This window comes from Daphnia carinata, chromosome 5, assembly GCF_022539665.2.
Source record: "Daphnia carinata strain CSIRO-1 chromosome 5, CSIRO_AGI_Dcar_HiC_V3, whole genome shotgun sequence".
NCBI lineage: Eukaryota > Metazoa > Arthropoda > Branchiopoda > Diplostraca > Daphniidae > Daphnia > Daphnia carinata.
Genome location: NC_081335.1, coordinates 2,465,712 through 2,482,217, shown reverse-complemented (window position 1 = coordinate 2,482,217; position 16,506 = coordinate 2,465,712). Strand labels below are relative to the sequence as shown.

Sequence of the window (16,506 nt, the reverse complement as noted above, 5' to 3'; positions counted from 1 at the left end):
CTCCAACCAGGGGAATTTCCAAGCCAAGTTTCAAGTTCTTGGTACATTCACTGAAAATAAGTGGCAATGTCGTCAGGACTCAGAAAGGCCGCTAGCATAGCAGTCGATGTTTGCAATTGTTTTATGTTGCTTACTTTAGACTCAAATGTTTATACAAACCAAACAGAAAAATTAGCTGATTTCTAACAATTACAGCATTCTCAATACTGGAATGGATGACGGATACGTCCATGAGGTTCCTAGTAGTTTAAAACAATTGGCCCGACTGGTTGCCAGGGCGTTCTATACCATTGAAGACGCATTGATTGTTGACATGCTTGTCAGAAATCCATGTATGTATATATTTCTAGTGTAAAAACTGCAAATTGCAAACTAATTGTTTTCTGGGTCCAGGTATGAAAGAGGATGACATTTCTGACTTATTGAAATTTGAACGTAAAATGCTAAGGGGGCGGATTTCAACTTTAAGGAGTGACAAGTTTCTCCAAACACGTCTTAAGATGGAAACTGTGGATGGAAAATCTCAAAAAGTCAACTATTACTATATTAATTACAAAGTCTGCATCAATGAAATAATTCTAATATATTTGCAGATCAAAATGATACTATCCAATTTATTTGTTCTAGATCTTTGTCAATATTGTCAAATATAAACTGGATCACATGAGAAAAAAAATGGAAACATCTGAGAGAGATGCAACAAGTCGAGCAAGCTTCCATTGTCCATGTTGTAAAAAGAACTTTACAGATTTAGAAGCCGACAGACTATTCAACCCAAACGATCCTTTTGGAGAATTCAAATGCAACTTTTGTGGTGCTGTCGTTGTAGAGGATGAGTCAGCAGTACCCAAAACAGATTCGCGCCAACTTATGGCGCGATTCAACGATCAAATGGAACCCCTTTACAAATTACTAAGAGAGGTGGAAGACGTAAAACTCGCGCCAGCTTTGCTTGAACCTGAACCCACAGATATATCCCATCTACAAAGGTTACTTAAGAAATGGTTCTTATATTTTCGTATCTTGATCCTCTCGTAATTTTTGTACAGAGATGCTGACGGTAAAATCAAGTCTAAAGGGCCATTGGGAGAGAACTGGTCCGGCGAAGCAACCAGACAAGGTGGTTTCCGTTTGGATGAACAGCGGGTCGACGTCACTATCGGCGAAGCGGTTGTCAAGAAAGGTGAAGTTCGCAAGGAGGCACCCATATGGATGAGAGAAAGTACGGTCGACAACGAAGTTGCAACTACCAGTAGTGAAAATCTTGCGGGACCTGCCATAATCGACGAGGTGAGCCAGAAACCTCCAATTTCTTCAATTTTACGGGTTTACTTAGCAATTTTTTTTTTTTCCAAGATGGAAATAGCTAGCCAGACTACCGAGAAAAATCGTAATCAAGAGGATATCATGTCCGTGCTCATGGAACTTGAAAAGCAAAGCACAAAAGCTGCAGTTCCTGGTGATTCAAGTGACGATGAAGCGGCGGCCAGGTCTCTGCTTGAACAAATTACCCCTGCAACTGACACTGTACAACGTCAAGTCCAATACGACAGTAAGGATGATCTCTTTAATGTCATCCCAATTCATGTTGTAGACGTTGGTCATGTTTACCTTCTTTGCAGGCGACGTGGAGCTGATGGATAGCGATTCTGAAGAAGACGTCCCTATGGTCCGAGTGGGAGATATGGAATTCCCTGTACATGAAGTTCCATCAGAGCAGATTGCTCGGATGACACCATCTGAAAAGGATGCCTACGTCCAACTTCACCAAGAGTACATGGAACGAATGGGATATCTCGATTAACCCTCACCTGACAGCTGTAGGATGTTCCAAAGTGGTACCTGGTGTAATATGTCATCCGCCCGCTAGATGGACACCCGTTATCTCTATCAATCATTTCATCTATCAAGGTACTGTACGAAAGCAAAGAAATATTCTTTTTCTTTCCTTCTTTTCTTTCGTTTTTTTCCGGTTGCATTTGAAATGAGACATGGGATATTTCTCAAAATTTACAAACTCTACTGATGCGATTACACTATGATTGAATTTTTAAACATTTTTGACGATGGGGAGGTAAATTTGGGTGACGGTGCAATTTTATTAACCTTACAATGGGTGCGGAGTAAATTATAAAACAAAATTCTGGATTTGGGTAGCCTTTCTGACGTAAGAATCTGTTTGCAGTGTTAAAAGCGCCGACAAAATCGTAATACTCCTTCCGGTTATCCTCATTTTTTTATGGTCCCAATTTTAAGTGAAACTCGTGCTCGCGGTTCGTTTGTTGAGCTATTCCATCCCTCCGAAAATATTGTAAGTTAGGAAAGAAACGAATGTAGCTCTTGTTACGTCAATGGGTCTACCTGCAAACGACGGTACGATACTTATATGTACCGGCGTCGTTTGATGTAGAGGCAATGACATTTATTCGAAAGCTAATAACTGTCGTCATACCTTGGTTTAGTAGAGTGCACCCTCGTCTATCCCACATAACTTTATGCACAGTAACTACCCACCGTCTCGAAATCTTTTATCTTCATTCTACTGTAGCACCGATGCGTGGTGTCGGAATCTCGAATAGACAAGACATTATATTAGTGAGCGCAAGTCGGGCCCGAAAGACGTTATTGGACCCAAACTTGTGACTCACTGATAAGCCTAACGAGCAGTTAATTTCCCTTTTTTTTTTTTGTTTGATAAAATGATCCGGGTTTTCGCTGGTGTATAACCAGTTCAAAATAACCTGTATGAGGTAGTTTTCTAAAGTTTTTATTTTTACCGTGTGAGGTGGGCGATTTGCGTTGATTGACTCTTTAAGTGTACATGTCGAAAAGAAATGAAAAAAAGGTGTGTCTGCATGTTTTCTCGACGCGTTCCGTGTACACATGACATTCGACTCTTTAGAGTGTGTATAGGGGCGGACGCATTAGAGTCCCATCTAAAGATGCCATTAGGTCTGTATATGTAAGGCCCGAAGGCTATATACATTATACCGAAATGGAAAAAGAATAGCTGAAAGAAGACGACATATATAGATTCAAAGACAGCTAGAAAAGAAAAAAAGAACAACGATGCTGGGCGGCACTTTTTTTTTTGAAGGCGCGGTGGCCATTGTCTTGCGCACGTCGGCTTCCTTTGTCGGCGCGGGGGGCGGTCAAAGGTCACATTATAGCCAACAATAAAAAGCCAATGGCCGAACGGGAGCTGTGTGCGCAGCAGCATCACTCGCAAACAGCAACGCGCAGTCCACGACAACTCCCCCAACACCCAACCAGCACCAAACAGAAAACCGGTGCTGGCCGAGCATGCGGCGAATTTATAGCGGAAAAAAAAATATGTTTGACCATTTCCATATCCTTTCTTTTTTGTGTGGGTCTTCACCTGATCTCTTAGTGTCCTCGATATGGCGAATCCCACAAATTTAGCTAAAATGTGCATGGGAAAAAATTGTAGAAATTTTATCCAAAAAGAGGGGGGAAAACCTGTGAGAAATTGGGGCATCGAAGCTAATCCGTGGACTGCCGTATAATGTTTCTAACTCATTTGGGACTAACCAATTCCTTTTTTTCGTGATGAAGAGGGGACAGACGATCAATCCATCTCGCCGCGCTCCCACGCCTACAACTTGTCTAAATATTCCGCCTTCCCAATGTCTTTTTTCTGCTTCTCAACAAATACCCAAATCTATATGCCTTTATGGTCCAAGTACGTTCAAAGCCCTCGCAAAAAATTAATTTTTGCCCACTGTGTAATCGTTTTGTACTCTAAAACAAAAAAAGGGTCAAGATCATTCGCTTATCTCTTCGAAGATAATCCGTTGATCCGCTAGAAATGCCCCTTTCTTTTAAAAGTTTTGACTCTATCACCACCAGATAGAAGCCACCGTCGTTTAAAATTGTCTCTTTTGCATTGCGTCACGATTCACGACGTGAAAAAAAATTGTAAATTGCGTTTTTTTTTAAAGAAGGAGAAATTACGGGTTCGTATTTTTATTGCCGTCATTTCAAACGTTTTCGTCTTCCCCGAGTGTAAAAAAAATTGTGATTTAACACGGGAAGAAAATTGCCAAAGTGGTCGGCATCGGTTGACAAGGTGCCGCCTTTTTAACCGAAGACGCGATGTGGCGTGGGAAAGGGTCACAGCAGCAAATCAATTGAGTCATCGAATCTAGCCGTCGCCGGGCGATAGCAAAAGAGTTCGTGTACAAAAAAATATCGTGGGAAAAGGACGACGATTCTCTCCGTCTACAGCGTTTCATCTTCACCGATATATACCTTCGCTCGAAAGAGCTGGCGAAGAAGGCATCTCGTATTTGAACACAGAATTTTTTGAAATCCCGAGAAAGAAAACAAAAAAAAGAAACAAAAACGATGGCTCCGGCCTTTTAAGTCCCTCCCTTCCGAGCCTCCCAAAAAAGGTGTGACTCGCGCAAAAGGGCCGCGCACACAGCCACTCACAAAATGGCCGCGGTCGATGTTTAACCTACCTATTCTTTAAAAAAAAATAGATAAATTTGACTCTCCGGTGGTAACCTCACACAGGTAGGTGAGGGTAATGTTTCCATATTTGTAGCCACATGTACGACACTGTGTACATGTAGTCTACGTCCACCTACGGCTGTATAGGTGGGAGAAAGCTTCTGCTGAATCGATCGCACCGGCCCGCCGCCAAAGGTGTGTCGGCAAGATTTCGCTAAATGCTCATCCGTCCTATCTTGTGTGTCTATGTGTGTAAAAGGTCTATGTGTATATACGCTTTGTTTTCGGCTATCGATGCCGATACCATCCTTTTTTAAACTTGTACTGTCTCTCCTTTAAAAAAAAAAAAAGAAAGAGCGGGGGGGGGGAGAGAAAAATAGGAGGGCTAAAGTATTCTGTCAAACGAAACAATAGGACTCTATCAACAAACTGGACAAATTGCTGATATGTGTAGGTTGTTCCACGAACCATCTTGCGCGTATGCAATTGGATTCTGTCCCCACGTTTTTATAAGACATGATGCGTCAACAGAAGGGGGGTAAGTGTACAGTAATGGTGGGAATCTCTTTATATTATGTCTGTTTATGTAAATATGACATATCCACCTAATAAAGTGTCAGACTTCGTTGGTGGTTTCGTATTTTTCTCGTACTTGAACTCTATCAAATCACGAATCGCAGCCTTTTGTTCACGCGTTTTTTTTTTGTGTGTGTATGTAAACGTCACGACCGGATGATGCATATCAGTTGCTTTTGTGTTAGCGACACTTGTATGTAAAACTGGAATAGACAAAATGGGGAGCTAGTGGTATGCATTAGCACATCTAAACGTAGACTTGCTAAAGAAAAAGTGAGAAAAGTAACAATTATGCTCGTTTTGTTAAAGTAGCAAATGAGCTCTCATTTTCATGAATGGCAAAACGGCATAGTTTTGTTTCATTTACGCAGACTGCTGCCGTTATAGCGCTTGAATGCCAAAAGTAATGTACAATCGAGCACACACCAAACGTTCTGGTGATAATTCCTATCAGTCATACACGCTTATGACGTACATCACCTATTTTTGGAACTGTGCATAAGTACTTTTATGCTGTATGCAAATATTGACCTGTCATGGAAATGTAAAGAAACGTCGGGATTGAACGTGAATTTATTTTTTTTTTTTAATACTTGTTGTTAACAAAAATCCTTAGAATCAATTATGCAGGGTTTGTCCAGAGGATCATCTCCCTAAAGGTGAACATCAAAACACAGCCAGGTGTTACACACTAGGCCTACATGAAGGTACAGTTTGGTAAAGAAAAAATAAAGAAGATGGAAATATTATTATTACTTGATCGGAGGTCGGATACTCTTTTTCTCTGGAACTTCTTTTGTACAGGTTGAGTGTGTAAATGCCGTGGATGGGGAAATGAAACAAAAGGGCATGGATCCAAAACGTTGATTGGTAATCAAAGCCAGGTGAGAAGTGATTATCTTCCGAGACTTACACCGAGACAGTCGATTGGTGGCTACTGATCACACTATCATCATAGTGTCACATGAAAATCAATTTATCATTTTTGAATTTAAGGTCATTTGGAAAAACAGAAACTCACGTCATTATTATTACTCGCCCTTCTTTTGCAAGTGTTACGTGGAACTTCCTTTTTTTCACGTCACCTATGCGTTCCACACGTACATTCTTGATACTAGCGTGGTAATGACAGTATAGGCCTTCATTAGTTGACATGCCAAAAAGATGGAAAAAAAGAGTTGTCTGGTTTGTCCACTCCGACGGAATGGAGACCAAAAAAAAGTTTGTCTTCCTCCTCTGCCTACATCGTCATTTTTTTGTCAATTTCAACACAAAGTTGATACGCAAATGACAAAGTCAATGAAAAGTTGTGTGTGGCCTATATGCTGTGGTTTTTGGGGTTGAGTTCCCCTCAAAAACACAAAACCCCCCCTTTAAAAAAGAAAAATTACAAGGGTCTATACAATAAACTTTTGTTTCCAGGCCTCAAACACAAGCCACATTTTGTACAGCAGTTTGTCCATTACGACTAGGGTATGTGAATAGATTTATTTATTATGTTCCATGCGATCCGCTCGTGCCTTATCCTTTTTTTCCCTCTCTGTCCCGCCTGTCTGTTGGGTCTATATAAGCCTTTTTCGTCTAGCAGAGACTACAATTTATTTATATCGTGTCGTATTATATTTTGTTGCTCTTTATACGTGCGATGCGCCTTGATGAGGGGTGCCCCATCCGATCCATAACTTTCTTTTTTTTATTATTATTATTTCGTAGTTTTTGACTGCCTTACCTGACTTTCTTCTTAGACTCACATAAGCCTATGTAAGCACGCTGCACGTCTATTCAAAAACTATATTTCCCCCATTTTTTTTACCCCCCCTCCCCTATCACGCATGTATAGATTTACAGCACAAGTTCATTTGCATGCCACATTTAATTAGTGTTTTATAGGAGGGACTTTACCTGGGCTGTACGCTTGAATGCCTGAGCCTACATGATCGTTCTAAACATCAGTGACAGATGTTTTTTTTTTCCAAACCAAACGTGTGTTTCCAACTGGTTCATCGTGTACAACATACACACAACAAAAATGTTTTGTTGCATCCGTTTTTATCCAACTTTCTAATTTCACTCTCATTTCTTTCTGTTCGTAGGTTTCGCTTTGCCAGACTGTTTCTGAATATCGGTGTGTGTGTGTGTGTGCTTTTACCACGTCGTATTATTCCCATCGTGATGCTGTCAGGTGCTAAATAAAGTGAGAAAAAAAATGTAAAAGGTATGCCACATACATTGTAAGGGGAATATTAAGATAGTGCAACTAGCGGCGTTTTCCTTTAGGGAGTATGCTTTATATTACACACTAAAGATTGTACAGTAAGATATTTTGGTTTCTTAGAATTGAGAGTTGTTTCTTCTTCTTCTCTATATTTTGTATAGTAAAACAGAAGTGTATTTTTGAGAGAAAAGGTAGGGGGAAAGAGGGTTTTTTTCTGTCGCTTTTTCACTTTTGTGCTGATGAAATTTTCGGAGAAAACTGAAAAAGAAATGGTGAGGTCTCTGACTTGACACTGAAAAACGCATGGGGGCGACTCCTGTCCGAACTGGATACGTTTTATAATTAACCTTACAGCAGTAGTAAACCGTAGACAAGGTGTTTATAGTTAAAAGGATAAAAGAGTTTAAGAAAGAAGAAGCTTCTGGTTGGAAAAAGGAGTAAATGATTCTTATCAACCCGTATCGATCTTCCCCCCGTATGTAGATATTAAGAAGTCCTTAGGGGGGATACTGCTAGTCTTACGCCATTCTTGATCCAATTTTTTCGTGTTCCCATGGACGATAACAACTTTAACAAGATGCTGTGACTGAATATTGAATGACGGTCAAAGACACGACTTTCATTACAGTTCAGTGATTATGATAGTATCAGTTAGTGGAGCCGACAGATTTTCATGTAATTCCACTTTGGTTTTGTTTCGAAATATTTTGACAATCATCAATACGATCGACAGCATTCTTTTGTTTTTAGTTCTCTAAATTTCTCGTTTACGACATACACAGAACAGGCAACGCCGGCTGAAAAACAAGAAGACGACACACAGAGGAGGGGAGTAGAAAAAAACATTTTTTCGTTTGTGTGTGTGTCATAAAAAAATCTAGTTTCTTTTTACTGTGTGTGTCTATTTGGATTGTGGCCACGTTTCTCCATCTCAGTCAAAAGACACACACAAGAAATAAAAGATGGCTGGACCTCCCAGAAAGTTCCTTTGCCTGGGCTGGCAACTTGGGGTATTTTCGATTGTTTTAGGTTGGAACTGTCGCGGTTGGACAACACCTTCTTTTGTTGTAGTGATTGCAGCTTCTTCAGGCCAGTATAAACAATACTCTTTGCCTTCATTGCACTTTTTTTTCAAGTCAAATTTTCTGATTGCTTTCCCGTTTGTTGTTTTCTGAATTCGTGAGCGACGTTCGCCATCACCCACATACCATTTTCTCCTTCATCTTATAACGGCTCGTAAAAAAATTTGGATGTCGTAAAGTGTCTTCGATAGATCTTTTCGGCGTTGTCTTTTCAACATTTTTTGATGGATTTTATATTGGGGAGTCGATCTTACAAATGGCTTCCAAGACCTCCTGACAGTTTTCGTATTAAGCTTCGTTTTATAACTACAGCAGCCTTTAAATATCTCGAGACAAAGTACAGAGGTTTTTAGAACGATGGAATTGTTACGGAATTTTGACTTGAGCTGAACTCTTAACAAAGAACTAAACAAAAGTTAGAGGTAGCCCACGAAATCAGTTTCCCTACCTTTTGTCTGTTCGATTAACAATTCGTACAAACTTTAAAATCAATTTTCTAGTATGTATGCTAAGTTCTAGTTTGGTAGACTTTTTTATGCCGAGTGATTGCTCTTGTGTTTTTATTGGATTTGTTGTTTTGCCCAGAGTTATATATTCCATTTTTATTTGATTTGACCAATGAACAGTGAGATTGTTGGTTGGCTGCATATTCTTTTTTTTTTTTGTTTTTCGAACATTCCCGGTGGATTAGGGTCAATTTGTGAAATCAATTCCTTTATTCTTTTTTTTTATATTTTCAGTTTTCCTTTTCTTTTTTCTTATGAGCTGTTGGATAGGGCTAGATGAAGTAGGAGTGTCACACACAGCGGGTATTCTTCTTCTAAAAGCAGAACAGGTAGATTTGTAAAGCTTTAACAGTCCCCCCCTCCCCAAAAGATAAGAAGAAAAAGAAAATATTGATGGTGGGAACACACACAGAAAGGTAAAGAGCAAGCCTCTGTGAAAACAAGAAAATGTCGACCAATCATTTAGTGCGGAAGAGGTCGGGGGTGGAGCCTCGACTGCCACCAATGGGACAACCCTGTTCCGTAAACCGGGCAGGACCTCCCAAGCCAGTAGAAAGGTGGCTGCGTGAAACACGAGCCCCAACTGTCTTCAACCATCCACGTCCGACGACGTTCCATTGTGACTTTGACCGAAGAAAATTTTTTTAGAAAATCGAAATTTTTAAACGTCGAAAAAATTTTTTTTTCCTTTTCCACAGTGCGATCACAAATTGATTTCGTATAGGCAACAGTTCATTTGTCGTGTCATTGTGAGACTCATTGTACTTATTTTATCGTGATCATTTCGTGTGGCTTTGTGTATGTGCATGTGCGTTTGTGTTGGGGCCCTAAATTGAACCTGCAATCGAATTTGCACACCTGCCCAGTCTAAGCCGGCCAAGGATGCGCTTTGAAATGGACAAGGCGCCGCTCCAGCATCATCAACATACTCACCCGGTTGTGTCCAGCAATCCGACTGCTCACCAGCACATCTTGTCGGCGGCCGAAGGCGGACTCCCGACCATGGTCGGTCACGGCCGCTTCGTCAAGAACGACCCGGCCAATTCCAGCATCGACCGGGAGTGCCGCGTTTCGCTGGAAGAGCGCGACCTATGGAGCAAGTTCCAGGAGCTCACCAACGAAATGATTGTCACCAAAAACGGAAGGTAAAAGTTTTTCGAAACTTTGTTTTTTTTAGACATTGTTTCATATCTTTTTCCGATTCCGCCAGGCGGATGTTTCCCGTCGTGAAAGTGTCAGTTGGTGGTTTAGACCCTAAAGCCATGTACTCTATCCTGCTGGAATTTGTTCAAATTGATAGTGAAGGGCGGTAAGTGTGTTTATTTTCAAGCATGGAAAATTCCCGCAGTTGGATCTTTATCTCTATTTATTTTAGTTGCCGATACGTCGAAGGAAGATGGATTCCGAGCGGGAAAGCTGAACGGCCTCCATCCAACGCCATTTACGTGCACAACGAGTCACCAAATTTTGGTGCTCATTGGATGAAGGAGCCAGTGAATTTCTCCAAACTCAAGTTATCAAACAAGAAATCAGAGCCGGGCATGGTGAGAATTCCATTTTTTCTTTATTATTGTTATCGCGAATTTGCAAAATAAGAAGGGGGGTTATCTATCAATTCTCGAAATGCATACCCATAGCTTGTTTAGAGAAAGAGATAAACAATGAGAAAAAAGAAGAGAGTTGAAGGGGTGAGTTTTGTGCGGAATTGCTTGACGACTCCCTTGGCATTTCGTAACCTTGATGGCTTTTGATCGTTGCCGGCCGTGCCCAGCGTGGGAAAGTCTCTGCCAACATCTTCCCAGACAAGAGTATCTTACTATTCATTGGCCGATTGGTAATTCTTAATCGGCGATATCGATTAACCCCCTTCTCCCAAAAGTGCACTCGCGGATTTTCATTTTTCTGTACAATTCTGGGCTTCATATTATTTTCCGTTAATGTCTCTACTACCAGTGAAGTGCACAAAAAAAAGCCTTCAAATCATTTATTTTGAAAAATTTCATATTTTTCACACGCAGATTATGCTCAATTCGCTGCACAAGTACGAGGCTCGCGTCCACATCGTCCGGGTTGGCACCGACGAACGTCGCATCTTGACGTACGCCTTCCCCGAGACCCAATTCATCGCTGTCACTGCCTATCAAAATCCAGAGGTAGCACTCTTTTTAAAACCTACTAAATCAAAGAAATCAATAGTAATAGCATAATTTTTCTGTTTAGGTAACGGCGTTAAAGATTAAACACAATCCCTTCGCCAAAGCATTTCTTGACTCGAAAGAGCGATCCGGCGGAGGAGGCGGACACGGTGGTCAGCACGGCGACTCATCCGACAGTGGTGTTCATCCGCATTCAATGGTTCATCATCAGTATTCTCAATGTAAGTCTCTTTAAAAAAAAAAACTTGTTTTAAAGGGAAAAGGGACACAAAATAACAGCAACGTGTATTGCCCAGTAGCAGCTCTCTCTTTTTTCTCTATACATGTTGTAACAGTAGTTTTGAACAACCAAAAAAACAAAAACTCGTGAATCCCTGGAAAAGATTTGAAAGAAGGGAGCTAGGGATATAAAATGCTAATTTTTGTCTCAACGGCAATTTTTTTCTCTCCAAAAGAAAGAGTGTAGTAGCCGGCGGTGCGTTTCTTTTCGTCACGCAACTCTGCGTCGTGGTTAAAGATTGAGAATAGAGAGCTTGCTCTCTTAGTGTTTTTCCTTTTTGTGTGGACGGGTTGTTATAATAAACAGCAGCAGTTTTTCTTATGTCGTAAGAAATAAGGGAGAGACGGCAATCAAATCAAAAAAGCCGCGAGCCGAGAGCGGCCAGCCTCCAATAACATATTCATCATGACCCCCACAGTCTTTGAGCTAAAAAAAAAAAGGGGGGAACGGGTTTAGATTATATTGCTTTAATGTGTGCCTCAGTCCCGCAGCAGCCGCAACGTGTCCTGTAGGGGCTGCTTTATGCTCTTTTTTGTTGTATCGACAACTGTCCAGGCAACAAGTTGACAACCAAAAAGAGGAGCTAAAATGGAGAGGCTTCCTGGCCTACGCACATTTTTGTTTATGATTATCCTTTCACGATTTTAGAAATTTTAAATGATTTCACCTGTAAAAATCGAATGTTTCTCTCATCAAATTTTGGCTGTTGGTGTTACGAAGAACAAAACTTTATTAGTGTCGCCGAAAAGAGGGAAACAAAAGTTTTTTTTTTTTTTTTTTAAACCAAGCCGTCGATGCTTTTTTCACGAGTTGTCCCGGTTTTGTTGTACACATGTATATCGCATTTGATAAGAAACAAAAAAAATAATCAAGCATCACGCAATCTGCGTATGTAATCACCGCGGGTTGATGAAGAAGATGGGAATTGTCATTCGAATCCTTTTTTATGGCTGTCGCACTGGCTCGACTTTATTTCTTCACGTCATGTCAATTTGGTTATTTTCGCTACTTTGGACGTTCATCAATCGATTGTTTTCTTTTCGTCATGCTAACAAATAACATTATTTTTAAAAAATGTGTAGATGGCTCGTGGTATTTGTCGCCTAGCGCAGCTCATCAGAGCGTCTACGCTGCCCAACAATTAGCTGCTGGCGGAGGAGGATCTCGATTACCGTCGGGTAGCAACGGATCGGCATCATCTTCATCGCCTGTTGGTCGAGTATCGTCTTCATCAGCATCTACTGGCACTACAAACGCCGGTCATCATCATCATGGAAGCCACCGGGTCGTCCCTTACAGCGTCCCGTCGGCCGGACACAAATCGCCCACAACCGTCCCCGGTAAGTTTTCATTTCTTATTTTTAGCCCACACATTGACATCATCGTTTACGACACACCTATGGTTAACTTATCGGTGTGCAAGTCGTCTCTAGTTGTAATGATGATGTCATGTTATCTCTTTGAAAAAAAAGGAAGAAAACGGGCCAGGGCAATGGGGATAGAACCGTTGCCGCGCGGTGTCATTAAGTGTACTTAATTTTTTTTTTGGAACCAAAAAAAAGCGACTGAGAGTGATAAACTCGAGAGAAAAAAAAAAGAGAAGAACGCGCGGCAACTCCAATCAAGGTTTCCCCCCTCGTACATGTTGTATAAAGAGAGTCGAAAGAAAAACACGTCCACCTGGGCTGTAAACGGGGCAACATAGGGAGAAGACTAAGAAAGAGAAAAAAAAACCACCTGAAATAATGAGTTTTGGCTGCTTCGAACCCGTGTGTTTCTTTCGTGTGTTCTCCTATCAATTTACAGCATAATAACACCCCGCCTCTCTCTACAGCATAATCACCGCGCCCTATACTCCTTAGTATCTGTCATCAGGTATGCAGCGTTATTTCTGGCTGCTAGTTTAGGGGTCACAGCGGCGATTGTTGGCGCGCATCGGCGCTTTAACCTCCGATGGGCTAATTTTGGCTGTAAAAAGAAAATTCCTCTTTTTTTCTTTAAGATTGATGACTCAATATCTAAGATCCCCCTTATCGCAAGTCCGTTTAAAAATAGGGGAAATAAATAAGAAAAAAAACATTGGATTGTGTGACAGTCTTCAGAGAACAGTGATTAGATGTCGTACACACACAGCGGCTGTATGGGGAGGACACTAGGCGGAGATGTTTTAGTCGGCTTTTGTGTCCTTTGAGGATCATTTTTGAATTTTTCATCCAAGCGAATTGGGCAAAGGTTTTTTTAGTTAGCAGAGTCGTTAGAAATTTTGTTTTGTTTGAGACACATGGGCAAGTAGAGCATCAAACAATCGCCTGTATTGGAATCGGCGTCTTTCGTATCTTTTTACCGTCTTTGATTTCCTCGTTAGTGGGACGGTGCGACTTGCAATCGCCATTTAGCACCCCGGACTCCTCAATTTCGTCGTCTTTTTTTTTAATGGCTATGAAAAACTTTTGCACTAGGAAATCGAATTTCCATCAACTTGCGTTCGTTTGACGATGCATCGGTCGTTAAAATATCAAGAAATGAACAAACAAAAAAAACATTCGGAGATCGAGTAGTGATAGACCCCCGTTATTACATTTTCTTAAAGTTTACGATTTTCTTTTTGAAGGGCTCTTTTCAGCCGCACCTTAACGTAGACAAACATGCGCGTAGTTGTAATTTGTACTAGGTATTATATGTCAGGCCTGCAGGGTTGACCTATCGAGTCCAATTAAAGTGGTGCGCGCACACATTCCTGCGGGTCAATTTTCAAGTTGACGAAGCCTAAAAAAGGGAACACAAAAAAAAGCCACTCGGTCTTTGTTTTATTTTGTTGTATTTTAGGCGGCGGCAACTTGAAATGATCAACGTGTAATAACCATTAACGGGCGGCATGGGGTCCTATATACTGTGTCACACACACTTCTTGCCAACCGAGAGTTTCTTTAGCTGCTACCCGTTTCAGAATAGAAGAGTCTCGTATAATCGTTGTTGAAGAACTAGTGTTGTAGTAGTAAGTCAAGGGCGGGTGGGTTATATGATAGGCCAATGTTATTTCATTTGGATAAACCCCCCAAACGGTTTACGACCCCTCGCTGACGAAGGATAAAGATGAAAAAAAAAATGAAATAAAAGAAAATAGCAGTCCCTTCTTGCGGTACCCCCCCCGTCTCTGATGGTTCAAATGATGGCGGCGGCAATGGCGGATGGATCCATTTGGTTGCGTTCAATTAACCGCCGAGATGGGCCAAATGATAGCGACTAAAGGAATGTTGTGGCGATTTGCGTGTTTGGCTTGTGCGCTCGTCAATTGCGTACGAGAAAATGTGAATTCTTTGATGCGTGACATGGAGGACATGGCATTTATTTGTTTTTTGTTTTTTTATTATCTCTCAGGCTCGTACCCGATCAGTGCAACTCAGACGACACCTACGACGCCGTACGGAGCTCCTCACCACAATCCGGGTCAAGCCGGCACCTACAACAACACGGTCGGAGCGGCGGCCAGCTGGACGACCAACAACTGGAATTGCGGGGCCAATAATGCAGCAGCCGCTGCTGCGGCCGCAGCCGCCGCCGCCGCCGCTGCAGCCGCCGCCTCTTCTTCCGGCTCGCCGCCCATCAACAACAACGGCGGCCCCGTCGGTACTCCAGTGGCTTCCTCCTCTTCAGCCGGAGGTAGCAGCTGGGCCAGCGGACATCAGTTACCCTGGCTCTCGTCGGCCGGCGAGCCTTTCCAACATCAGCAACAGCACTACGGCACCAATCCAGCAGCGGCCTACAGTGCGGGTTACATGCCATCGTCGCACTACGGCGGCGCACCGACCGGCCACCACGGGACGGATTTCGGACTCCCTTTCTCTTCGACTGGTTATCCCGTCGGCTTGCCCGGCTCGTATCCATCTGGTCACTACTTTTTCGGAGGTGGAGATAATTGCGGTTTCTATAACAATGCCGGATGCCAGCAACAGCAACAACAGCCTCACCAACAACAGCAATACCAGCAAGTGTCTCCCGTAGCTGTTGAACGATCGGTTTCTACCAGTTCCAGTCCTGGATTCGAATCTCATCAGCAGCAGCAACAACAGCAAGTGGTGCTGCAACAACAAGTCCAAGTGAAGCAAGATCTCCTTTCCGAGAGTTTCAGCGATCACAGTTCACCGAGACAGGATTGGAGTCCACTCACTCCTCCTACAGGAGTTTAAAACAAAATCAAACCAAAATGCTGTCAAAAAGAATTTTTTTTTTTAATTCGTGACTGAAAAAAATCGTTTATCGTCGTCGAAGCGCCAGTGACTGCTCCTTTTTGTTTTTTGAGCAATCCGGAAGATGAGATTATCGTTGTAGGCCTCGTCTCGAATTCAACCGGACAGTTGTATCATATTTATCTTCGTCTCTACTCGATAGTCTTTAGCTTCTTTTCAATTTTTTTTTGACATCGTCACAGGCACAGCTAAGAGGTTGCTAGCACAACATTCACCATGTATTCTCTTTGATTTATTTTTTTTTTTCATGTGCGCAATAATCCACTCCCCCAGATCGCAATTGTTTTGTTTTTTTGTGTTGATTTTACAATTCTTACAGCACCTTCTCCCCTACAATCCAATTACAAAACACTTTTGAATCCCCCCTCAATTTCCTTATTACTGCTGTCCCTTTCCCACCTCCCCTATTATTCCCATTGACTGATATATAAGCAAAAGTCTGTGCGTAGTGCTGTGTGTATGTCTAGTGCTGTAAAGTGACAGACAAAAGAGCTGTAAATAGATATCGAATCATTTTCACCGATGGTGTCTTCAACCGCTGTCGAGTACTATCTTGTTCCCCTCCACCCTCAGGACGACTTCTTCCACGGCGACTGGACCCAGGTGTAAATTAGGTGGACAAACAGAATGATTCACAATCTTTTTTTCTATGTGTGTAGAGCATTTTCTTTTTTGTGTTTAAAAGCAGGGGATTTCTTCTTCCCTTTTGGTGTTGATTCTCGACCGACAACTCTGATCTTAAGACTTCTATTTGACGCCATGTGGTCGTTCAGGACGAAAGGAAAAGAAACAAAAGGCGTAGAGTTTTTATGTTTCAACGGATTTGTTTACCCAGTTCAAAAAGTTCAACAAACGTCGGCTGAAATAACCGAGGGTGTGGACGCGTGGCCCTTGTGATATTACGAGTTCTATCGCCTCTGCTCGGTTGCTTGCAGGTATTCCTCTTTTTAAATGATTACATTCGCTAG

At 41.9% G+C, this 16,506-nt stretch overlaps 2 protein-coding genes across 4 annotated transcripts; both read left to right on the top strand.

Annotated features, from left to right (window-relative positions):
* The first annotated feature begins 136 nt into the window (after positions 1 to 136).
* On the top strand, positions 137 to 9,243 carry LOC130696463 (general transcription factor IIE subunit 1-like). 3 transcript variants are annotated; one of them, XR_009420964.1, is made up of 7 exons: positions 137 to 332; positions 394 to 557; positions 628 to 989; positions 1,050 to 1,290; positions 1,357 to 1,552; positions 1,623 to 1,911; positions 6,475 to 9,243. XR_009420964.1 is itself a non-coding variant. In XM_057519540.2 (6 exons), exons 1-6 carry the CDS (start codon positions 212 to 214, stop codon positions 1,802 to 1,804), a joined length of 1,266 nt encoding a protein of 421 aa, XP_057375523.1. In that variant the 5' UTR covers positions 138 to 211; the 3' UTR covers positions 1,805 to 5,624. The 3 variants fall into 3 exon arrangements, 1 of the variants encoding a protein (XP_057375523.1); XR_009420963.1 differs by lacking the exon at positions 6,475 to 9,243 and adding an exon at positions 3,577 to 5,624; XM_057519540.2 differs by lacking the exon at positions 6,475 to 9,243 and having other exon boundaries at positions 138 to 332; positions 1,623 to 5,624.
* LOC130696461 (T-box transcription factor T-A-like) lies at positions 7,152 to 16,057 on the top strand. The gene is made up of 8 exons (XM_059495253.1): positions 7,152 to 7,267; positions 9,722 to 10,000; positions 10,066 to 10,164; positions 10,231 to 10,399; positions 10,874 to 11,008; positions 11,076 to 11,232; positions 12,374 to 12,631; positions 14,670 to 16,057. Exons 2-8 carry the CDS (start codon positions 9,738 to 9,740, stop codon positions 15,476 to 15,478), a joined length of 1,890 nt encoding a protein of 629 aa, XP_059351236.1. The 5' UTR covers positions 7,152 to 7,267; positions 9,722 to 9,737; the 3' UTR covers positions 15,479 to 16,057.
* Positions 16,058 to 16,506: the final 449 nt, after the last annotated feature.

What these genes read in the sequence shown, in the direction of transcription:
- LOC130696463 (XM_057519540.2), top strand. Translation starts at nt 212, where the DNA reads ATGGATGACGGATACGTCCATGAGGTTCCTAGTAGTTTAAAACAATTG. An exon ending in GATATATCCCATCTACAAAG is followed by an intron (nt 990 to 1,049) that starts GTTACTTAAGAA and finishes ATTTTTGTACAG; the next exon opens with AGATGCTGACGGTAAAATCA. An exon ending in GACCTGCCATAATCGACGAG is followed by an intron (nt 1,291 to 1,356) that starts GTGAGCCAGAAA and finishes TTTTTTTCCAAG; the next exon opens with ATGGAAATAGCTAGCCAGAC.
- LOC130696461 (XM_059495253.1), top strand. Translation starts at nt 9,738, where the DNA reads ATGCGCTTTGAAATGGACAAGGCGCCGCTCCAGCATCATCAACATACT. An exon ending in CTGCCTATCAAAATCCAGAG is followed by an intron (nt 11,009 to 11,075) that starts GTAGCACTCTTT and finishes TTTTCTGTTTAG; the next exon opens with GTAACGGCGTTAAAGATTAA. An exon ending in TCATCATCAGTATTCTCAAT is followed by an intron (nt 11,233 to 12,373) that starts GTAAGTCTCTTT and finishes AAAAATGTGTAG; the next exon opens with ATGGCTCGTGGTATTTGTCG.